The 24,891-nt window shown below is 41.1% G+C and overlaps 2 protein-coding genes across 8 annotated transcripts in view; both read left to right on the forward strand.

The window, feature by feature from the left end:
* The window catches only part of LOC144524450 (uncharacterized), a 19,611-nt gene extending 11,370 nt beyond the window's left edge, over positions 1–8,241 (forward strand). The window contains exons 2-4 of one of the 2 annotated variants that reach the window (XM_078260729.1): positions 4,550–4,870; positions 5,111–5,218; positions 6,283–8,241. In XM_078260729.1, coding sequence (XP_078116855.1) covers positions 4,550–4,870; positions 5,111–5,218; positions 6,283–6,434 — 581 coding nt within the window. In that variant the 3' untranslated portion in view covers positions 6,435–8,241. Of the gene's footprint in view, positions 1–4,549; positions 4,871–5,107; positions 5,219–6,282 lie in introns of both variants that reach the window. The other variant, XM_078260728.1, reaches the window with a different exon arrangement.
* Positions 8,242–11,563: 3,322 nt separating this feature from the next.
* On the forward strand, positions 11,564–24,793 carry LOC144524448 (uncharacterized). 6 transcript variants are annotated; one of them, XM_078260716.1, is made up of 7 exons: positions 11,564–14,874; positions 16,199–17,296; positions 20,138–20,467; positions 20,658–20,915; positions 21,003–21,233; positions 21,376–21,486; positions 22,074–24,793. In XM_078260716.1, exons 2-7 carry the CDS (start codon positions 17,248–17,250, stop codon positions 22,262–22,264), a joined length of 1,170 nt encoding a protein of 389 aa, XP_078116842.1. In that variant the 5' UTR covers positions 11,564–14,874; positions 16,199–17,247; the 3' UTR covers positions 22,265–24,793. The 6 variants fall into 6 exon arrangements, with proteins under 6 accessions (XP_078116842.1, XP_078116843.1, XP_078116844.1 ...); XM_078260717.1 differs by having other exon boundaries at positions 17,013–17,296; XM_078260718.1 differs by having other exon boundaries at positions 17,096–17,296.
* The last annotated feature ends 98 nt before the right edge of the window (positions 24,794–24,891 follow it).

Raw genomic sequence — 24,891 nt, forward strand, 5'->3', positions numbered from 1 at the left:
TGGCAAATCCACATTATTGTGCATGAATAGTACAGATTATAATCATGAGGTTCTACAAATTAATCTATTCAATTTAACTTTAAGGATTAAAGCACTTCATTCCTGACAGTTCAGATATTTAATTCATCTGATGAACACCGATGTTCAATCTTGAAGGTCCAATGCGTAGGAATTTCTCCCGTCTAGCGTTGAGATCATATATCGCAATCAACTCTCTCGCACCATGCAGTTCAAAGTACGTATTACAGCTACGGTAGCCTTCACGCTTCAAAAAGCCGGTCTCTTGCTCTTTTCAATATCGTTTTTCTTTTTCTGGGCGAAGAAGAAGTCTCCTGTTCCTCCATCCATCCATCCATCTTCATCCGCTTATCCGGGGTCGGGTCGCGGGGGTAGCAGCTCCAGCAGGGGACCCCAAACTTCCCTTTCCCGGGCCACATTAACCAGCTCCGACTGGGGGATCCCGAGGCGTTCCCAGGCCAGGTTAGAGATATAATCCCTCCACCTAGTCCTGGGTCTCCCCCGAGGCCTCCTCCCAGCTGGACGTGCCTGGAACACCTCCCTAGGGAGGCGCCCAGGGGGCATCCTTACCAGATGCCCGAACCACCTCAACTGGCTCCTTTCGACGCAAAGGAGCAGCGGCTCTACTCCGAGCTCCTCACGGATAACTGAGCTTCTCACCCTATCTCTAAGGGAGACGCCAGCTACCCTCCTGAGGAAACCCATTTCGGCCGCTTGTACCCTGGATCTTGTTCTTTCGGTCATGACCCAGCCTTCATGACCATAGGTGAGGGTAGGAACAAAAACTGACCGGTAGATTGAGAGCTTTGCCTTCTGGCTCAGCTCTCTTTTCGTCACAACGGTGCGATAAATTGAATGTAATACCGCACCTGCTGTGCCGATTCTCCGACCAATCTCCCGCTCCATTGTCCCCTCACTCGCGAACAAGACCCCAAGGTACTTGAACTCCTTCACTTGGGGTAAGGACTCATTCCCTACCTGGAGAAGGCACTCCATCGGTTTCCTGCTGAGAACCATGGCCTCCGATTTAGAGGTGCTGATCCTCATCCCAGCCGCTTCACACTCGGCTGCGAACCGATCCAGTGAGTGCTGAAGGTCACAGGCCGATGATGCCATCAGGACCACATCATCTGCAAAAGCAGCGATGAGATCCCCAGCCCACCGAACTGCAACCCCTCTCCACCCCGACTACGCTCGATATCCTGTCCATAAATACTACAAACAGGATTGGTGACAAAGCTTTAGCCCTGGCGGAGGCCAACTCTCACCTGAAACGAGTCCGACTTACTGCCGAGAACCCGGACACAGCTCTCGCTTTGGTCGTACAGAGATTGGATGGCCCTGAGAAGGGACCCCTCACCCCGCACTCCCGCAGCACCTCCCACAGTATCTCCCGGGCACCCGGTCATACGCCTTCTCCAGATCCACAAAACACATGTAGACTGGTTGGGCATACTCCCAGGCTCCTCCAGGATCCTTGCGAGAGTAAAGATCTGGTCCGTTGTTCCACGACCAGGACGGAATCCGCATTGTTCCTCTTCAACCTGAGATTCGACTATCGACCGAACCCTCCTTTCCAGCACCTTGAGTAGACTTTACCGGGGAGGCTGAGAAGTGTGATACCCTGTAATTGGCACACACCCTCTGGTCCCCCTTTTAAAAAAGGGGAACCACCACCCCGGTCTGCCACTCCTTAGGCACCGTCCCCAGACTTCCACGCAATGTTGAAGAGGCGTGTCAACCAAGACAACCCCTCCACACCCAGAGCTTTAAGCATTTCTGGACGGATCTCATCAATTCCTGGGGCTTTGCCACTGTGGAGTTGTTTAACTACCTCAGCAACCTCCACCAGGGAAATTGATGCCAATCCCCCCCTCATCCTCCAGCTCTGCCTCTACCATAGAGGGCGATAGTCGGATTTAGGAGTTCCTCAAAGTGCTCCTTCCACCGCCCTCTATTACCTCCTCAGTTGAGGTCAACAGCGTCCCATCCTTACTGTACACAGCTTGATGGTTCCCCCGCTCCCCCTCCTGAGGTGGCGAACGGTTTTCCAGAAGTACCTTGGTGCCGACCGAAAGTCCTTCTCCATGTCTTCTCCGAACTTCTCCCACACACGCTGCTTTGCCTCTTTCACGGCAGAGGCTGCAGCCCTTCGGGCCCTTCGGTACCTTGCAACTGCCTCCGGAGTCGCTCTGGGATAACATATCCCGGAAAGACTCCTTCTTCAGTCGGACGGCTTCCTGACCACCGGTGTCCACCACGGTGTTCGTGGGTTACCGCCCCTGAGGCACCTAAGACCCTAAGACCACAGCTCCTCACCGCAGCTTCAGCAATGGAAACTTTGAACATTGTCCACTCGGGTTCAATGCCCCAGCCTCCACAGGGATGCACGAAAAGCTCCGCCGGAGGTGTGAGTTGAAAGTCTGTCGGACAGGGGCCTCCTCCAGACGTTCCCACTTACCCGCACTACCCGCTTGGGCTTACCAGGTCTGTCCAGAGTCTTCCCCCACCCCTGACCCAACTCACCACCAGATGGTGATCGGTTGACAGCTCCGCCCCTCTCTTCACCCGAGTGTCCAAAACATATGGCCTCAGATCAGATGAAACGATTATAAAATCGATCATTGACCTCTTTGGCCTAGGGTGCTCTGGGTACCAAGTACACTTATGAGCATCCCTATAAAATCAACATGGTGTTCAGTTATAGACAATCCATGACTAGCACAGAAGTCCAACAACAAACAACCACTCTGGTTTAGATCAGGGAGGCCGTTCCTCCCAATCACGCCTCTCCATGTGTCTCCATCATTACCCACGTGCGCGTTGAAGTCCCCCAGCAGAACTATGGAGTCCCGACTGGAGCCCCATGCAGTGACTCCACTCAAGGTCTCCAAGAAGGCCGAATACTCTGAACTCTTGTTTGGTGCATATGCACAAACAACAGTCAGAGTTTTTCTCCCCCACAACCCGCAGGCGTAGGGAGGCGACCCTCTCGTCCACCGGGTTAAACTCCAACGTAGCGGCGCCAGCCGGGGGCTTGTGAGTATCCCCACACCCGCCCGGCGCCTCACACCCTGGGCAACTCCGGAGAAGAAAAGAGTCCAACCCCTATCCAGGAGTATGGTTCCAGAACCAAGACTGTGCGTAGAGGTAAGCCCCACCAGATCTAACCGGTAGCGCCCACCTCCCGCACAAGTTCCGGCTCCTTCCCCACAGAGAGGTGACATTCCACGTCCCCAGAGCCAGCCTCTGCTGCCCGGGTCTGGTCCGTCGAGGCCCCTGACCTTCACTGCCACCCATGTGGCAGCGCACCCGACCCCCAGCGGTTCCTCCCACAGGTGGTGGGCCCATGGGATGGAGGGATGTCCGCCACGTAGCTTTTTCGGGCTGTGCCCAACCGGGCTCCGTGGCAAACCCGGCCACCAGACGCTCGCTGACGAGCCCTCCATCTGGGCCTGGCTCCAGACGGGGGCCCCGGGCTTCCTCCGGGCAGGGTCACTTCATCCCTTCCTCGATTTTTCATAGGATTTTTGAACCATTCTTTGTCTGGCCCCTCACCTGAGACCACTTTGCCTTGGGAGACCCTACCAGGAGCACAAAGCTCCAGACAACACAGCCCTCAGGTTCATAGGGACACACAAACCTCTCCACCACGATAAGGTGATGGTTCCCGTTACACACTGGACCTTTAAACTCCTGTTCCTGAAATTTGGATTTTTAATACGTGTGGTCCTCCATGTTTCCTTCTTCAAACTTGCCGGGGCTGGGAAGCTACGATACCCATTAGCAGCATTAGCAGCACCTGTGAGTTTGTCATGTGACAGCGAAAACATGAAAGGCGGAGCAGTGTGTCCTGTATGTCCCTTACTGGCTAATGTATTTCAAGATGACGCATGAATATGGAGCGTCTACCCCAGTTCATGCGAATGCAAATGTAAAAATTCAAGCCAAAAGGAATACTTGATAATAATAATTGATGGTGGTGGTAAAGATTCATGAAAAAGGATAAGTTTATGAACGGGCAACTAAACACGTTACACACTGGACCTTTAAAGTCGCTTGAAAATTTTAAATAAAACACTGTATGACATAGTACCATGTTGTTGCAGTTATATCATGCTTATTCATACTGAAACTATGATTTTTTAGAATTACTACAATACTACTTAGAGTTGAACTATTCTCTATATCTTGCCCATCATTTTAATAATTTTCCCCAAACACATCTAAGTTGCTATAATTTAAAAATAAAATTCTGTCTGCGTAAAAAACCCAAACCACAGCATGAGTTTTTAATGACTTGGTGAGTTTACGTCTGCTGAACCTGTTTTACAGTCTCAGGCCGGTGGAACACTCAGCTAAACACCTGTTGCATAATGTGGTCTGAGAGTTACACAACTACACCAAACCCACTGCAGTGGACCTTAGATCAATATTTGCTTATGCATAAAACGTTGTCATGATAATTCATATTATCAAAATTAAATGACCAAAATTGTCATGTTTACATTTTTTCCCCGAAACTTTCCAGGTGTGGAAACCTACTGTGATGGCCGACAGGATGGAGCTCAGTGTTACGGAGCTTTGGGAGGAACTGTGGTCCTCCAGCTGATGGACAACGCCTCAGAAATATCTAAATACCAATGGTCAATCAACACAACAACAATACTCATTTGGAGAAATAATACGTTTGTGATTAATGCGATAGCAAACAGATCCTTCTTCACTCCCAGTGATGGAACATTTAGGATCAACAACCTGAGCTGGACTGATGGAGGTGAATATACACTTCAAATCTTTGGTTCAGATGGCCAGGTATCAGAGCGGCGAACTCTACAGTTGACCATTCAAGGTAAACATCTATTTTACTTACTGGGGTATAATATTGATTGACATAAATGTCATATTTTATTGTTAAACTACATATATCTCATTTACATGTCTGGCCTGATCTAAACTAACTCTGCTACAGTGCATTCATTAAAGTATTTTGCCTATTTAGTTTTTGTCTGTCTCCATAAACAAACCTGCAGTGTTTGGTAACTTAAAAAGCTCTGTGTGTCTCTTGTGTCTGTTGTTATTGCATCAGTAGGGTACTTGCCGATAATGGCTGGTGTACTGTCTGCGTTGGTAATTCTGTTAGTGGTCGGGGTGGCTGTCATCTGTGCTCAGAAGAAAAAGCAGAACAACAAACCTAAAGGTACAAAAAACCTAAACTTCCTTTTTGTGATCCATAACTGCACTAACTTCTCTATTCTCTATTTCTCTCCAAACTTCAATGATATAAATCTTTAAGTCTAACTCTCGGCAAGAATGTGTTTCCCAAAATGTTATAGTAAGTATTCAGATCCCGTCCTTAGGCTAAGTAAAAGTCATGCATTGAAAATGTTACTTAAGTAAAAGTATTTAAGTATGATAAGGAAAATCTAAATGTCTTTAATATTTTAAAGTAGCCTAATAAAAGTAAAAGTACAAAATGCAGGAAATGTCCCCTGTCACTGTTATATCCTATGCTTGATATTATTAGATTATTATTACTCATAGCTTAATGTAACAGCAGGATTTTACTGTTGTAGTTGGATGAGGTGGAGCTCACTTTTAACTTTATTGTAAAGGACTGCAACTATTGATCATTTTACATAACTTTGTGGATTAATCTGCTTATTTTTTTCTTCATAAATCGATTGATTGTTTGGTTTGTAGAAAGATGTATACAGTGTACATAGAAACAGTGAGAAATGCTCATCACAATTCCCCAGAGCCCAAAGTGACACCTTCACAGTGCTTGTTGTATCCAATTAACAGTCCAAAAAGTAGGAGAAGCAGCAAATATTCACATTTGTGAAGGTAAAAACGTAAGATATTTGTACATGAAACATGACTTAAACAATTATCAAATAGTTGCCAATTCATTTTCTGTGAATGAATTGAATAATGGAGCAATTGTTTCAGCTGTACTTGTATAAATAGATTTTTATAGTCTATAACAAAACACGATCTTGATCTGAAAACTAGCAGCTAAAACTGCATGTTGAATAATTGGAGTGAAGTCAAAAGTACATTATTACTTCTAAAATGTAAAGAAATGTAAAGTTAAGGTAGAAAGTGGCATAAAAAGAAAACACTCAAGTACAAGTAACTCAAAGTTATACTTAAATGTAGTACTTGAGTAAATGTACTTAGTTACATTCCATCACTTCAAACACTGAGTATATCTAGCTTAAATATGATGTGTTTGTGCCACTTCTTCCGTTCACTCTGCAGAAGAAGAAGACCATGAACTAACCTATGCTGATGTCAGGATGGTGCAGCAGCCAGTGAGGCAGATGCAGAAAAAGGCAGAGACGGAGGTGGAGGTGGAGTACGGCCAGATCAAGTTTCCAGAGCGACCTCAGCAGACTGTTGAACCAGCATGAGCTGTCTGTAACGATAGGTGATTCACGGCGTTTAGTGTTTTTCACAAAGACTGCACCACTGAAGACAGAGAGAGGAGGTGTTTGTGAAGATGCCCAAAGCTCTTTCACCTTCATTTGATGTGATGCTCAAAAGGACAAAATATAGATAAATATCATTTACCACTTTTACTGGTTGACTGGGCTTCGAAGTATCATCGGCATCATTTGAATCACAGTGTGGCTAGTTTTCAGAGTTAGTGCTTACAATGAAAATAAATGAATCCAAGACTTTAAAGACTAGCAGGAAGTAGGCCTATTGTTTAGATGTTATTAGTTGATGCTGCAGCTGATTATATTTACATTTAAATGTAACTGTGTGTGTTTTATTTTTTACCCTTGATGTAAGAGACATTTGTGTTTAATGTTACAGATACTTCACGGTTGTTTTCAGGACCAAAAATACAAATTTTACTGTGTATATACACGTACATATATAGAAATAGTGAACGTAGTAGTAATGAAAATATCGAAATAACCTGTGTCTGGATTGTGATGGTGTCTTAATTGCCACACATTATTGGAAATAGAAAGATGTCACACTGTGCAGGTGTAGTGTACATATCATGCTAATGTTTTATAACAACCATACATTCAACCATCTCAAATGTGGAGGAGGATTGAATGAGCAGAACACAAGGCCTGGGCCCCAATGACAGATTCTGACAGACCCCCACACCTATAGTTACATGATACATTAACACACATCCTGGACTATTATCCCTGACCATTGTGCATACAGTACAGTATATACTGTATACTGGGAACTCTTGCTCATCCCCTGAGCAATATTTTTGACAGCCTTTCTTTCTTAAACAGTTATATTGAACATATTTGTTATAGTGTCTATTACATACTTTTATTGTATATTTTGTATTTATGTTCTCGACTGTAGCAGTACTCGTGCTTTATTGTTTATTATCTTTTTAATATGTTTATTATTTACTGTATGCACATAACACACCAAAGCAAATTCCTTGCAAGCGCAAACTTGCTTGGCAATAAATCTGATTTTGATTCTGATTCTAACAGACTGGAATAATAAAATAAAAAAGAATTTCTTTGTGGGAAGGTGTTTATGCTGTATGATACCTTTTTGTTTCACTTCCTTTATAGCTGAGAGGAATGCCAGTGCTTTTCTGTGCATGGTTGAACATAATATCTAATGTTGAAACATTTTCAGACTCCTGTTAAAATGTTTAGTCTTCTTCTTTTTAAGGCTTTTATCAGGCTAATCATACTGGTCTCAACATAAATGAGGAACAGAGATGCTCAGTTGGCTACAGTTTCTGCTTCTTTTTTTATCTGAAGCTGATCACTAAGAGAAGACATGTCAGGCTGCTCAGTTTAGTGTGTGTGCATGTTTTTCTGTCTCATATTTGCATATGACTCTTTATGCATATGCATTTTCTTGTCTGCATTAAGAGAGGCATAGATTTACAGCACCCATACTATTTTCTATTTTTCAAAAATTAACGAATTACATTTTTAAATTTGCAATATTATAAGTTCAATCATGTTCTTTGAAATCCAGTGGACCTTCATTTTTACAAGAAATGTTCCTGAAAATTGCTAAATGTTTAAAGTACTCACAACCATGTTGTTGCAGTTATATCATGCTTATTCATACTGAAACTATGATTTTTTAGAATTACTACAATACTACTTAGAGTTGAACTATCCTCTATATCTTGCCCATCATTTTAATAATTTTCCCCAAACACATCTAAGTTGCTATAATTTAAAAATAAAATTCTGTCTGCGTAAAAAACCCAAACCACAGCATGAGTTTGTAATGACTTGGTGAGTTTACGTCTGCTGAACCTGTTTTACAGTCTCAGGCCGGTGGAACACTCAGCTAAACACCTGTTGCATAATGTGGTCTGAGAGTAACACAACTACACCAAACCCACTGTAGTGGACCTTAGATCAATATTTGCTTATGCATAAAACGTTGTCATGATAATTCATATTATCAAAATTAAATGACCAAAATTGTCATGTTTACATTTTTTCCCCGAAACTTTCCAGGTGTGGAAACCTACTGTGATGGCCGACAGGATGGAGCTCAGTGTTACGGAGCTTTGGGAGGAACTGTGGTCCTCCAGCTGATGGACAACGCTTCAGAAATATTTAGATACATATGGTCAACTAAAACAACAATCAAAGCAAATACAACAACAACAACAACAACAATACTCAGTTGGAGAAATAATATGATTGTGATTAATGCGATAGCAAACAGATCCTTCTTCACTCCCAGTGATGGAACATTTAGGATCAACAACCTGAGCTGGACTGATGGAGGTGAATATACACTTCAAATCTTTGGTTCAGATGGCCAGGTATCAGAGCGGCGAACTCTACAGTTGACCATTCAAGGTAAATATCTATTTTACTTACTGGGGTATAATATTGATTGACATAAATGTCATATTTTATTGTTAAACTACATATATCTCATTTACATGTCTGGCCTGATCTAAACTAACTCTGCTACAGTGCATTCATTAAAGTATTTTGCCTATTTAGTTTTTGTCTGTCTCCATAAACAAACCTGCAGTGTTTGGTAACTTAAAGCTCTGTGTGTCTCTTGTGTCTGTTGTTATTGCATCAGTAGGGTACTTGCCGATAATGGCCGGTGTACTGTCTGCGTTGGTAATTCTGTTAGTGGTCGGGGTGGCTGTCATCTGTGCTCAGAAGAAAAAGCAGAACAACAAACCTAAAGGTACAAAAAACCTAAACTTCCTTTTTGTGACACTGTTGCTGTGTCCGGATCGTAGCTTCGCCTAAGAGGATTGTAATTGGTTTAAAGAAATGCAAACAACCCAGAGCATTTTGTTCTCCTATCCCAGAATGTATGTGTGTTGGAAACCAAACATTAATCCACAGCACTGTGGAGAAAGGTCTGGCAATGCGAAACTATTGTAACCTTACACGTAATGGTAAGGTACGTTAGCCACCAAGCATTAGATTGAACCACTTGTCAACATAGCACATTGTAGTAAGTTGAATCGGTATTAAAATATCACATCAATAAATGAAATCTCTACTGGATTACTGTGTTACAAAGTGACATGTAATTAATGAAACATTATGTGTGGCAGAAAAATGCTGTATTACTGTTACTGACATTTTATTGCAAAACTATTACATATTACACCTCCGGTGGAGCTTTTCGTGCCTCCCTGTGGAGGCTGGGGGCATTGAACCCGAGTGGACAATGTTCAAAGTTTCCATTGCTGAAGCTGCGGTGAGGAGCTGTGGTCTTAGGGTCTTAGGTGCCTCAAGGGGCGGTAACCCACGAACACCGTGGTGGACACCGGTGGTCAGAAAAGCCGTCCGACTGAAGAAGGAGTCTTTCCGGGATATGTTATCCCAGACGACTCCGGAGGCAGTTGCAAGGTACCGAAGGGCCCGAAGGGCTGCAGCCTCTGCCGTGAAAGAGGCAAAGCAGCGCGTGTGGGAGAAGTTCGGAGAAGACATGGAGAAGGACTTTCGGTCGGCACCAAGGTGCTTCTGGAAAACCGTTCGCCACCTCAGGAGGGGGAAGCGGAGAACCATCCAAGCTGTGTACAGTAAAGATGGGACGCTGTTGACCTCAACTGAGGAGGTAATAGGGCGGTGGAAGGAGCACTTTGAGGAACTCCTAAATCCGACTAATACGCCTATGGTAGAGGCAGAGCTGGAGGATGATGGGGGATTGTCGTTAATTTCCCTGGTGGAGGTTGCTGAGGTAGTTAAACAACTCCACAGTGGCAAAGCCCCAGGAATTGATGAGATCCGTCCAGAAATGCTTAAAGCTCTGGGTGTGGAGGGGTTGTCCTAAGGAGTGGCAGACCGGGGTGGTGGTTCCCCTTTTTAAAAAGTGGGACCAGAGGGTGTGTGCCAATTACAGGGGTATCACACTTCTCAGCCTCCCCGGTAAAGTCTACTCCAAGGTGCTGGAAAGGAGGGTTCGGTTGATAGTCGAATCTCAGGTTGAAGAGGAACAATGCGGATTCCGTCCTGGTCGTGGAACAACGGACCAGATCTTTACTCTCGCAAGGATCCTGGAGGGAGCCTGGGAGTATGCCCAACCAGTCTACATGTGTTTTGTGGATCTGGAGAAGGCGTATGACCGGGTGCCCCAGGAGATACTGTGGGAGGTGCTGCTGGAGTACGGGGTGAGGGGGTCCCTTTCAGGGCCATCCAATCTCTGTACGACCAAAGCGAGAGCTGTGTCCGGGTTCTCGGCAGTAAGTCGGACTTGTTTCAGGTGAGAGTTGGCCTCCGCCAGGGCTGCGCTTTGTCACCAATCCTGTTTGTAGTATTTATGGACAGGATATCGAGGCGTAGTCGGGGTGGAGAGGGGTTGCAGTTCGGTGGGCTGGGGATCTCATCGCTGCTTTTTGCAGATGATGTGGTCCTGATGGCATCATTGGCCTGTGACCTTCAGTACTCACTGGATCGGTTCGCAGCTGAGTGTGAAGTGGCTGGGATGAGGATCAGCACCTCTAAATCGGAGGCCATGGTTCTCAGCAGGAAACCGATGGAGTACCTTCTCCAGGTAGGGAATGAGTCCTTACCCCAAGTGAAGGAGTTCAAGTACCCTGGGGTCTTGTTCGCGAGTGAGGGGACAATGGAGCGGGAGATTGGTCGGAGAATCGGCACAGCAGGTGCGGTATTACATTCAATTTATTGCACCGTTGTGACGAAAAGAGAGCTGAGCCAGAAGGCAAAGCTCTCAATCTACCGGTCAGTTTTTGTTCCTACCCTCACCTACGGTCATGAAGGCTGGGTCATGACTGAAAGAACAAGATCCAGGGTACAAGCGGCCGAAATGGGTTTCCTCAGGAGGGTAGCTGGCGTCTCCCTTAGAGATAGGGTGAGAAGCTCAGTTATCCGTGAGGAGCTCGGAGTAGAGCTGCTGCTCCTTTGCGTCGAAAGGAGCCAGTTGAGGTGGTTCGGGCATCTGGTAAGGATGTCCCCTGGGCGCCTCCCTAGGGAGGTGTTCCAGGCACGTCCAGCTGGGAGGAGGCCTCGGGGGAGACCCAGGACTAGGTGGAGGGATTATCCCCCAGTCGGAGCTGGTTAATGTGGCCCGGGAAAGGGAAGTTTGGGATCCCCTGCTGGAGCTGCTTCCCCCATGACCCGACCCCGGATAAGTGGATGAAGATGGATGGATATTACATATTATATCTTCAAGTAAAAACTAACTCCCCTGTCAAAGCCCTAACTTGACATGTGATTTTTGTGTTTCTTTATCCAGTCAGATCACTCCCTGCTCATATGTGGTGTGCAAGCAGCTGTGGTGGTTCTTGCATTAATTAGGATTGCCGTCTATTTTGCTCGGAAGGAAAGGAAATACAAGACGGTCCGTCGAAAGAGAACTCTGTTGTGATGGTTCTGCATCTGAACTTTAACTTTGTGAATCTAACACCTTAGTGTCATCTGACTATTCTCACTCCTCACTAGTTGTTGACTTGGTCAAAGTGGGATCCTTTACATAGAATTAATTTGAGTGGAAATACCTTCTTGTTGTGAAATGTTCAGTGTGTCAATGACTTTGGAGAGTGATAAAGCTTCCAGAGGCCCACAGCTCCACAGCACAGTTTATTCTAAAGCAACATGTCATATTGTGGATAAAGCATATTGTCTTATTGCTACAGCTCTTACTGCTGTACTGCTCTTTTTATTTTTACTTTTATTGAATTTATTTTATTTGTTTAATTTAATACATACTGTGTACATTTACTTATACTTATACATTTACTTATACTTATACTTATATTGTTTATATTCTATTTAGAGAATGTGTGAGATGCACCAACAACACCAAAACAAATTCCTTGTATGTGTAACAAACGTACTTGGCAATAAAGCTTTTCTGATTCTGATTCTCTGATTTGTCCAACTCATTTGGATTCCACTTCAAAATTATAGTGCTATAGATTTCCACATTCCTGCTGTTCCATTCTCCCAGTTTTTCATGTAGATCAGATATTTATAAAACAAAAAAAAATGATATATCAAACAAACTGAATTATGTGAAAAATGTGAAATCTGGAAACAGAAATTTTCCTCAAAAGAGAAAAGTTGCTGTTTTGGAGATAAATAGTTTTCACTGTTGTATATGTACTTGACTTGGTAGCTATGTGTATTTAAAAAAGAGTGATTTTGCATTCAGAGCTGGTTTTTAATATTGTGTAAGGTGCAATATGTAATACTGACAGCTAGTGTTTGAAATAGTTACTGAGATACAAATTGAAAATACTGGAGAGAGTTGTCTCCCCCGCCCCCTCCTCCCCAGACTCGAAGTTCATGGAGGTTACCAGGCTGAGACTGCAGCATCCATAGTCTCGCTTTGCCAGACCCTCCTCCAAAGCGCGCTGGAGGAGCATCCACAACAATGTTGCTAGACGCTTGTCTCACATAGCCAAGACATTACTTCACAGCACAGCGGAGTAGCTAACGTTAGATGCTGGCTATATTGATAGTCATAGAAGCCCGTGCTCACACAGAGCTCTGTACCCAACTGACAGACACACTTTTTCGGCTTAGAATTACGGTAGGAACCGCTAAAAACACAACAATCTCGCCGTCCTCTCCACCCAACTGAACACACTTTATTGGCTTAGAATGACGGCAACAATCACTAAACACACTGCAAACTCATGGCCCTCTCTTCCCGATTTACAGCCTCCCTCTCTTGGCTTAAAATAACTCACCAGTTATTTTAGCAGTAACTAGCAGTTAACAGGGTTAGCATGGCAGTGTTAGCCAGGACCAGTCGGGGTCACTTTACTGGCTGTGTCTCAACTGCTTTTGCGAGTAACCAACTCGGGTACTCTAGCTTTATAATTCAATGTGAGTACACAAATGTTGAAATGACATAAAATGCCTGTCCCTTGTAGCCATGATAAATTAGCCTGAAGCTAATGCTTATCTGTTCAGGAGGAAAGTAGCCGACTCGGCGTCCTTTTGGGCTCTAAGCTGTCTCCATCTTTCAAATACATCTCCAATATTTACCTCAATATCAATATTTACTAACATTACAGCTGTAGCGCGCTGGGTTTATGTTTTTTACAGGTATATCTGGCAACCCGGCCTGGCTGTCAAACTGGGCAGTTGATAACAACACACAGGCCAAAACACAAACAGAAATTCCGTCACGGAAAGGAAATTTCAAAACAAGAAAATACTGGCATTAGCATTGTTCAACTTAGCATGTTTCCTTAATATCATTTTTGGATTTATTACAGTAAATATATTACATATTGGACCTTTAAAGCCCAAACTGTAATTTTACGGCATAACAATTATGGGCATATTCACATATATGATTAAAGTGTTTAACTCTTACAGTATTGAATTATGTTAATAATAGTTTTTTCTTCATTGAATTATATTTTCAAATATAGGTCTGTTTTGCTTCTACATTTATAAATAGTAATAACATAAAACCCGTTAAAGCATTTATTGTAAGAGCTTTAATTTAGTTCATTTTTGTGTTCATGTGTCATCAGTCAATATAGATTAGCTACCCTTTTGTTAAAATTTGTTAAAACAGAGGAAGAGTTGAAACATCTTAGTCTTGTATTGCAAAGTCTCTCAGTAAACTAATAATGCCAATAATAAAGTCTAAAGCTGTATAGTGCTGTTCTCCTGTAATATAATATTGAGAAAACTATCATGTCATTATCACTGCAGTATTAGTATTAGTAAGTATTAAAAACCACATGATAAAACTCAAATTCATGTTAACAATGATTCAATTTGCTCTGTATTTTCAATTTAACCTTCAGTGTTGTTTATGTTTATCTGAAATGTCTCCTTATGTAGCTTAAAAGTAGAACTGAACGTTCTTCTGTATTATGTAAATGCAACAAAATTCTAGCAGTCTTTCATGTAATTTTATACATTATTGTTTGTCATTTAATGTCATTGTCATTGTTTTTTATTTGTGCATCTGAAGACGTCACTGTCTAAACAGAATTTAAAATGCAGTTTGGTGTGTGCTCAACATGTTGTTATAATAAAGACCTGCTGGTGTGTTAGAGGCAGTTTGAGAGGTTGAGAAGATTTTTCATTAAATGTAATTTGTTATTGTTCTTTTAGAGATATAATGCATTACATACTTATATTGTCAGAAATGATGAGATGGAGAGATGACAAATGTCAGCTGTCAGTCTCAAATCCTCTTTCGGTGTAAAGGAGGAATGTTTCCCTCTCTGATATCACTTTCTGTTCTCCTCTCTGCCTATGAGAGATTTATACAACAACGCTCTGGTGGCTGCACAGTTTTCACACCTTCTCCTCTGAGGCTGATCACTAACAGGACACATTTCAGGCTGTTCAGTGTAGGATGTCCACATGGAAGCTGTGGTTGGACTGTTGCTGATGCTACTCGGAGTCTCTCATGGTGAGCTGTTGATAACACTAACAACAAATATTAATATTGGATTCAATATTATGTGAATAAAATACTTTGCAGCTCTATCTTTTTGTGCAGCTGTTGGTGTAAAGTATTCATGAGTAAAGTATAGATCCTTAGTGATGCATCTCAAATACTGCAGGCTGGTTGGTTCTAAAGAAATTACCATTTTAATTTATAAATTAAGATTTAAGAATTATCTGGCAGCAGATTTAAACTCACATTTCAGCTTCTCTAAGGTTAAACCTAAAATATTTCTTCATTTCCAACAGCAATGGCAAATCCAGAGATCAATTCCACAGTAAAAATTACAATTAATGAGCTTCTGCAGATGCATCTATTAAAATATAATTTTATTTAACTTTTTTTTTAAACCAAAATTTCTCTATACTGAGTTAATAGTTAACTAAAAACTGTTCAGACAGTTGACTTAGGGTTAGTGCAGCTCAGTGCAACAGTAATCTAAAATCCAAAGTGCACTAATGCAACCAACTCACCTCATATCTCAGGTTCAACTCTCACTGTTACGTAAACTACAGGCAGCTGTGGTCAGCATTTAACTTTACTTTTTTTAGTGTCACTGTAATTGACTTCAACAGTTTATCACTGTAAAGTGTTCTACAGTAGAATGTGAGGTTTACAGTGTAATACTGCAGATAGGCCTGCCAGTAATATTGTAGACGCAATCTGTAAATAACAATGTCTCTTGAATATTTGTCATCCAGTACTGAGATCTTAAAATTATCAGATCATTTTTATATTAAAACAAATGCATATCCCTTAAAAGACCTATCACAAAATAGGATGAGAAGAATGACAGTTTTGTGGAACTGAACATTTATTACAGTAAAAGGCATTGCGTTACCAAACATAAATGTATCTAACTGGGGGCATAAACATAGTAATTATATATTATATAGCAACCTTATTACCGATAACATGGTTTACTGTATGATGCCTTTATATGTCCTCTATTTTGGCATCCAGGTGTCAATGCTCACAGCTCACTTAGTGATAGAGAGAGAGAGAGAGAGAGAGAGAGAGAGAGAGAGAGAGATAAATGAGATTGGAGGGCAGAGAGAAACATTTAAGACAAAATGGGACACCTAACTAGACACCGAGTCCCACTCAAAATCCATCCTTTTTGTAAGACTCCAAAAAGTAGGATTAGCAATGATTATATGATTGATCAATGGGTGAATGTGGCTTCTGTCTCTCCATTAGGCTACTTGCCATCAAATCTTATGCTTACCAATTGTTCAGTGTTGCTTTTGAATGTATGTAAAAAGAACTAATGTTTCAAACTTTCCAGGTGTGGAAACCTACTGTGATGGCCGACAGGGTGGAGCTCAGTGTTACGGAACTTTAAAACTCCTTATAGTTGCTTTAAATATTTTAGGCCATTTGTTAATCAAGAGTTGCCAGTGGAGGGCCACAGAGTCTAAACAGACCAGACAACGAGAGAGAGAGAGAGAGAGAGAGAGAGAGAGAGAGAGAGAGAGAGAGAGACACCAGGAACATTGCAGAGATGACATAAGACCATGATTTTTACACCGCTTTGGGCAAACAGCATAGTGTGAATGTGCATACTATAGCACCTTGGGATTGCTCATTTTTTAATGTTTTTCAACTAATTAACCATTTCAACTTTTATGGTTAACCTTTTATGTTTATCTGAAATTTCTCTTTAAGTAGAACTGAACATTATTTTCCATTATGTAAATCACAAAATTCAAGATGTTTTAAATTTAATTTTATACATAGTTCTTTGTAATTAGAATGATTTTTTTTATAGGCCTATATTTAATGACATCCATGTCTAAACAATAGTTTAAAATGCAGTTTGGTGTGTGTAAATAGTTGTATGTGCTTAACATGCTCTAATAATAAGCGTTAGTGTTAGTTATAATGATAATAACAGAGGCAGTTTGAGCAGACACATTTTGATTAAACGTAACTTGTAATCATTCATTTAGAAATGATAAATATGATTCATTATATTTCCTCAGAGATGATGAGATGGAGAGATACATAAGGGTTTATGATTAATTACTTTAAAAAGTCAGCTGTCAGTCTCAAATCCTCTTTCAGTGTAAAGGAGGAATGTTTCTCTCTCTTCCACTCAGTTCATCAGAGGACATCATGGTGGAGGCTAAAAGGGGAAGTAAAACTGCTATCACTTCCTTTTCTCCTCTCTGCCTATAATAAGATTTATACAACAACGCTGTGGTCGGCTCAAAGTTTTCACACCTTCTCCTCTGAGGCTGATCACTAACAGGACACATTTCAGGCTGTTCAGTGTAGGATGTTCAGGTAGAAAAGCTGCTGACTGGATCAACAGAGGCTGAACACTGAGGAGACATGGAAGCTGTGGTTGGACTGTTGCTGATGCTACTCGGAGTCTCTCATGGTGAGCTGTTTGACTTATAACACTAATAACGCATCAAATTAGAACTGTATAATTATATATATATATATATATATATATATAGGCCAGAATCTGCCTTTTGGGGGGGCGTTTCATAGTGGGGGATCTGGCTGTCCTCCCCAGGGAAGTTTTGAGCATCAACTACTTCATTTCCTGTATTCTGATACACTTTTATGCACCAATTTACGGTGGAAATACCTTTGTTTAGCCTATGTGAAGAAGAAAAACAAAGATGACAATTCAAAATATATTAAGTATCTTAATGGAAAGTATGTTGTTGCGTGTCATTGAGCATTTTTAAGTGGGTATATGGAAATCCTGGAGCTTTCTTAGTGGGTATACTGAGTATACCTGCGTATCACGTAGACTACACACCTGGCTATTGGTTTAATGTTGTGTACAGACATTATCCTTAGTGATGTGTAATGCAGGTCTAATGCTGAAGGTTGGAGACACCTGTTGATTCTGAAAAATTACTACTTTTTATTAACACATTAAGATAAAAGAATCATCTGACAGCTGCAGCAGATAGACACTGATATTTAACCTTTTCAAAGGTTCAGTAGGTTTAAAAAAAGATTTAGTCATTTCTAAGACCAATGGAAAATCCTAAGAATATTTCCACGTCATTGTGCATGTACAGTAAACATTACAATTATGAGCGTTTATGGATTAATCAATTAAATTATAGGCTATAGGTTTAAAGCACTTCCTCCCGTTCAGATATTTTATGACCCGATGAACCCTAACTTTCCCCTTGAATGCACTTGAAAGTTTAAGATACAACTCTGTATGACATTGTATCACGACATGGCATTTATATCATGCTTATACTGAAACAATTTCATGGAATCATTATAAAAACTACTATTCACGATATCTTGCATATCATTTAAATTTGTCCCAAATACCGCCTAAAACCTAAATAAGTATCTCTGGGAAAGTTGGTATTGTCGTTGGTTGGCCATCATTAGGCTGAAAAATCTAAATAAACCCATCAGAGAGATAGCAAAAACATTAGGTGTGGCCAAATCAACTGTTTGGAACATTCTTAAAAAGAAAGAACGCACCGGTGAGCTCAGCAACACCAAAAGACCCGGAAGACCACGGAAAACAACTGTGGTGGATGACCGACGAATACTTTCCCTGGTGAAGAAAACACCCTTCACAACAGTTGGCCAGATCAAGAACACTCTCCAGGAGGTAGGTGTATGTGTGTCAAAGTCAACAATCAAGAGAAGACTTCACCAGAGTGAATACAGAGGGTTTACTACAAGATGTAAACCATTGGTGAGCCTCAAAAACAGGAAGGCCAGATTAGAGTTTGCCAAACAACATCTAAAAAAGCCTTCACATTTCTGGAACAACATCCTATGGACAGATGAGACAAAGATCAACTTGTACCAGAGTGATGGGAAGAGAAGAGTATGGAGAGAGGAAAGGAACTGCTTATGATCCAAAGCATACCACCTCATCAGTGAAGTATGGTGGTGGTAGTGTCATGGCGTGGGCATGTATGGCTGCCAATGGAACTGGTTCTCTTGTATTTATTGATGATGTGACTGCTGACAAAAGCAGCAGGATGAATTCTGAAGTGTTTCGGGCAATATTATCTGCTCATATTCAGCCAAATGCTTCAGAACTCACTGGACGGCGCTTCACAGTGCAGATGGACAATGACCCGAAGCATACTGCGAAAGCAACAAAGAGTTTTTTAAGGGAAAGAAGTGGAATGTTATGCAATGGCCAAGTCAATCACCTGACCTGAATCCGATTGAGCATGCATTTTCACTTGCTGAAGACAAAACTGAAGGGAAAATGCCCCAAGAACAAGCAGGAACTGAAGACAGTTGCAGTAGAGGCCTGGCAGAGCATCACCAGGGATGAAACCCAGCGTCTGGTGATGTCTATGCGTTCCAGACTTCAGGCTGTAATTGAATGCAAAGGATTTGCAACCAAGTATTAAAAAGTGAAAGTTTGATTTATGATTGTTAATCTGTCCCATTACTTTTGGTCCCTTAAAAAGTGGGAGGCACATATACAAACTGTTGTAATTCCTACACCGTTCACCTGATTTGGATGTAAATACCCTCAAATTAAAGCTGAAAGTCTGCAGTTAAAGCACATCTTGTTCGTTTCATTTCAACTCCATTGTGGTGTTGTATAGAGCCAAAAAGATTAGAATTGTGTCGATGTCCCAATATTTATGGACCTGACTGTATGTCTGCTAGCTGAGCCTTACCTGTTAAGAGTCAGGCCTGTGCAACACTCAGCCTCGCAACAATTAACGGCTGTTTGCATAACGTGGTCTGAAAGAGAAACTGCTTCACCAAACCATTATAAATAAATTAAAAAAATTGATATTTACTGTTTTTAAATGTCCTTGGTGTGGAAACCTACTGTGGTTGCAGACAGAATGCAATGTCATCTTTGTTATGCATCATATTTTGTGTTCATATATATTGTATTTATTTAGTAGAAAAAGAACAGTAGCTGCAAAATAAATGTAGCCAAGTAGAAAGTACAGTATTTCCCTCTGGTGGAGTAGTATAAAGTACCATGAAATGAAAGTACTCAAGTACTGTACAGAACTTTAGTAAATTTACTTACGGTAGTTACATTTCACCACTGGCCAGGTTTGTGTAATCTCTCAGCTGCACAAGAAAAACTTTCTGTTCACAAATTGGAGTCTGAGAAACAGCTGCAGCAAACCAACTGTATCTGTTTATGTACGACTCTTTGTTACCGTCTTTCATTTTGTAGAAATTGAAGGATCAAAAGTGTTTACTTTTTTATTTTACAACTTATATTTCAACTTTCCAGGTGTGGAAACCTACTGTGATGGCCGACAGGATGGAGCTCAGTGTTATGAAGCTTTGGGAGGAACTGTGGTCCTCCAGCTGATGGACAACGCTTCAGAAATATCTAAATACCAATGGTCAATCAACACAACAACAACAACAATAATACTCGATGGGACACAAAAACAAATTGTGTTTAATGCGATAGCAAACAGATCCTTCTTCACTCCCAGTAATGGAACATTTAGGATCAACAACCTGAGCTGGACTGATGGAGGTGAATATACACTTCAAATCTTTGGTTCAGATGGCCAGGTATCAGAGCGGCGAACTCTACAGTTGACCATTCAAGGTAAATCACTCTTTTGTGAATTTAGTGGTATAAATAGACACACATGTCATATTCTACTGTTGAACTACATATATATTTCATATTCTACATATATCTCTGTATGTATGTCTGGCCTGTTCTGTATTAGAAACTGTATAAAATGACCAAAATTCTGTTAATATGAAAAGTCATCTGAGTGTGTTTCCTTCAGCTCCTGTGTCCTCTGTCCTGCTGGTCTCTAAGTGTCTGTCCCAGGGAGAGATGAGGGTGTCCTGCTCCTCTAAGGGAGGGGACAGTCCTCAGTACAGCTGGACTCTGGATGGACGCACACTGACAGACGCTGAGCTCCTCTCTGGAAATACTGAGACTGACAACATCACTCTGAAACAAAACATCTCAGGACGACTGGTCTGCTCAGTCAGGAATCAAATCAGTAATGTTTCAGAAGAAAAGACATTATCTACATGTGGTGAGTGAGAACATTATTTGACAGTTTAAAGTTTGTGACACTGATAATTTACTGTAGATCAGTCATTGATCTGTTTCTTTCCCACAGGCTTCATATTCATTAACTGCACCTTAACAGACGGGACGAACATATCACAGTGGGTGTTTGCAGCCAATAATACCCTGTGTGTTCCGCCAACAACAGCTCCTACCACGAGAACAGACACCTCCACCGTGGGTAAGACAACTGGCATCACAGTGTCAATTAACCCCTGCACTAATAACACATCCTCCAATCAAAATGTGAACCCCTCCCCAAGAGATGACCCATGGTACATTAGTAAGTAAAACTAACTTTGCTGCTTATTAAAGTAATTTGCTCTTTTTATTTTTGTCTGTCTCCAGAAAACACCTGTAGTGTTCTGTAGTGTTTGGTAACTTAAAGCTCTGTATGTCTCTTGTGTCTGTTATTATTGCATCAGCAGGGTACTTGCCGATAATGGCCAGTGTACTGTCTGCGTTGGTAATTCTGTTAGTGGTCGGGGTGGCTGTCATCTGTGCTCAGAAGAAAAAGCAAAACAACAATCCTAAAGGTACAAAAGAACAAAACTTTCTTTTTCCATCACTGCATACACAGTTTGTTCCTCTATTTACACTGTCAGTTAGCTAAATATAAAGCTAGCAGAAGATTAGCTTTAGCAGAAATACCCGAAGCAGAGGGACAAAGCTAATTAAGACTATCAGCTCCACACAACTCTCTCTGTATTTCTCAACATGGCTATGTTCAGGAGATTGTGTCGTCCGGTGACTTTTGCTCGCAGAAACTCGAGTGAAGATAATTACCTCTTCTGAAGAGTCCATCATGTTTTTTTAATTCTCCGTGTCCTCCGTGGCTACTAGCAACTGTGTGGGGGAGGGGTGGGGGCGCATGCACAACGCTCCGACAGTGTTGTTGTCATTACTTAGAATTCCTCATAGGGGAGACAGAAACTATGCACAATAGCTCTAATGAAGTAATTGTTTCAGCTGAACTTGTAAAGACTGTTGGACAGTTAAGTACGAGTATCTCAAATGTATACTTATGTACAGTACTTGAGTGAGTGTAGTTAGTTACACACCACTGCAAACACTGAGTATAGTTAAATATGTGTCTGTGCCACTTCTTCCATTCACTCTGCAGAAGAAGAAGACCATGAACTAACCTATGCTGATATCAGGTTCGCGCAGCGGCCGGGGAGGCAGATGCAGCAAAGAGCAGAGACGGAGGTGGAGGTGGAGTACGGCCAGGTCAAGTTTTCAGAGCGACCTCAGCAGACTGTTGAACCAGCAGGAGATGAATGTGTGTACACCAAGATCCGTAAAGACAGGTGATTCACGGCGTTTAGTGTTTTTCACAAAGACTGCACCACTGAAGACAGAGAGAGGAGTTGTTTGTGAAGATGCCCAAAGCTCTTTCACCTTCATTTAATGTGATGTTCAAAAGGACAAAATATAGATAAATATTATTATTTACCACTTTAACTTCTGGGATGAGCGAGCATCAAAGTATCATCATCATCATTTGAATCATAGTGTGGCTACATAGACTAGAATATATCATCAAAACACATTTTTAAAGTATTTCCATAATTTTTACACTCTCTCTTTCTATTTACTTTGTATTTGTATTTTATGAGCATATTTACTTTTATTTCATTGTTAAAACACTGTACATTTGCCAAAGGCTAAAATTTGAAGAGAAATGTTAATGTAACAATGTATTTGGTTGTATTACTCCACAATGACTGGCAGACATGGACACTCTAAAGTGCTCATGACAAGCTGTCATCTGTACGTTTATGTTCTGTGTTTTAACTTCATATCAAAGGGATAAAGTAGGTATTTTCTTAGATTAATATATATTTATTAAACATATATTGATGGATTAGTTGAGGGTCAGAGTTTCTCAAATACAATAGTATGCTCCTGTGTTGGTAGTGTAGAGATTTCTTAAAGGTTCTATGCGTTGTGGAAGTTAATCTCACATCGACCGTGCTATCTTCCTTTGGCTCTGTTGCCATACAGTAAGATAAGTTTGTAGAGAAATGTCTTGTGTCTCAGGAAGTTCGCAATAACAGTAATCACATATTTTTTTCCATAACGTAAACACTTCTGGTTTTTCTTAGGCATGTGCTTTCATTCTTTCAAAATTGGTTTATCAGTTGCAAGGGGTGATTTTAAGACCTTACATCAACCCTGTGTCAGTTAATGGTGAAATATCTCTGTAATGTAAGAATAGATATGAGTGGCTTGTGTACTTTTATTCATACTCTAAGATAAAAGTTAGTGGGGGGGATTTGTCTATTTTAGTAGATGCAGACATAGATAATAGTAAATTATATCTCAGGATTGCCTGCAACAGTAGGCTACATGCAGGTTGCTTAGTGTTTCTTAATACAGTGAGTTAACAGTAAAAGGAGGAACACCTTACTGAAACAAGAGGGGACAAATGTAGTGTGAAAAAATTAACTACGTGTCAGATTATCTTTTAGCACCATCAGCTTTTTCTATATTTAGTTTGACACGTTTCCTGTCTTAGTCGCTTCCAGTTTTAAAGGTTTCACAAGTGAAATATAGATACCTGTAGTAAAACCTTAAACATTGTGATGATTTAATAATTGTAATAATTCAGGGTTTGAGTAATTTTAGGGCTCTGACTTTCAAGTCAAGAGAAGAAACCATTCTACATTGTGGATATCTATGCTCCCTGTTTGTGGGTAAATAGAAAGTCAGTTGAACACAGTGCTGACTTGTGATGTTTCATAATCTAATGTTAACCAGTTAGTCAACTATCAAAAAGGTTTATAATTAAAAACCAAACATGGCCATTTGTCTGGAATTAAATTGAACTGCATGCAACTGAGGACCTAAACAGACAATAATGCTAAAGAAAATGTAAGTTCTTAGGTATTGGCTCTGACCCTACTCTGACTTGGAAATGATCAGTGTATTCTGACCACAGACATCATACAGTGCCCATCATATTCCTGTGAGCTGCTCTATTAACTAATCTAAATATCCCTGACACTTTGGTTTTCCTGCCTCTTCTCCTACAAGTTAACCATTGTGCAGCTTACCTGCTCCAGCCCATAGGAGGAAGTGCTCGACTGCACAAGACATAATAATAAACGGCCAGGGGAGAAACAAATAGTTCAATACTGGAAGGCATCAGCTAGAATAAGGTCTGTTGGATTAAGTTAATGTTTGTTTAAACCTTTGCTTTTCTGAGTTGACTTCATAACTATTAGACACTGGATAATTTACAAAGCAACTCATAATGGACATTTTGGAGTAATAACTTTTCATATCATCAAAGCTGCTATTGCATCTGCTACAGTCTTTTGGTATAGACTGGGTCAGGAAGTGTACAGTCAAACCTTTGATCCTCAGGAAGAGCACCCTTCTTGTCTCAGCTCAGTATCTCCCTCTGAAACCCTTCAGGACCTAGTCCAATTTAAGTAGCCTGACAGTTTATTTTACTGTTGCTTGAGTTCTATTTTTTTGTGTTTTTTAATTTCTGTTTCCTAAAAAAAATCATCTATTGTCATTATATGTAAGTTTTGGTTTTATAGGTAAAGTGACACCATGTGAGTTGTTTATTTGCTGTGTATTTAATCAAAGACAGAAGTTACATGATTGGTTTGGTTTGATATCTTGAGGTTAAAGATCCACCACTACCATTCAGCTGATGCACAGCCGTAAATATGTGTTTATGGTTCATGATAGTTGTAAAACAAACAACCATTTTGTTAGTTGAACCCTCTTGTTGAAACACAGTTGAACTTCTGAATGACATAATCTACTGAGCAAATAATTAACAACACAGGAGAAGTGTAATAAAACTGTTCCAACAATCCAGTATCCTTTTTGCCATTTCAGTCAGTCAATAATACTTTGATCAATTTAATAATTGTATAAGTATTAAATTGTTTGGTATTGTTGCAGCTAATATGCGTGTG

Source organism: Sander vitreus, chromosome 10 (assembly GCF_031162955.1).
Source record: "Sander vitreus isolate 19-12246 chromosome 10, sanVit1, whole genome shotgun sequence".
In the NCBI taxonomy this organism is placed as follows: Eukaryota; Metazoa; Chordata; class Actinopteri; order Perciformes; family Percidae; genus Sander; species Sander vitreus.

What these genes read in the sequence shown, in the direction of transcription:
- LOC144524448 (XM_078260716.1), top strand. Translation starts at nt 17,248, where the DNA reads ATGGAAGCTGTGGTTGGACTGTTGCTGATGCTACTCGGAGTCTCTCAT. An exon ending in AAAGACATTATCTACATGTG is followed by an intron (nt 20,916 to 21,002) that starts GTGAGTGAGAAC and finishes TCTTTCCCACAG; the next exon opens with GCTTCATATTCATTAACTGC. An exon ending in GCAAAACAACAATCCTAAAG is followed by an intron (nt 21,487 to 22,073) that starts GTACAAAAGAAC and finishes TTCACTCTGCAG; the next exon opens with AAGAAGAAGACCATGAACTA.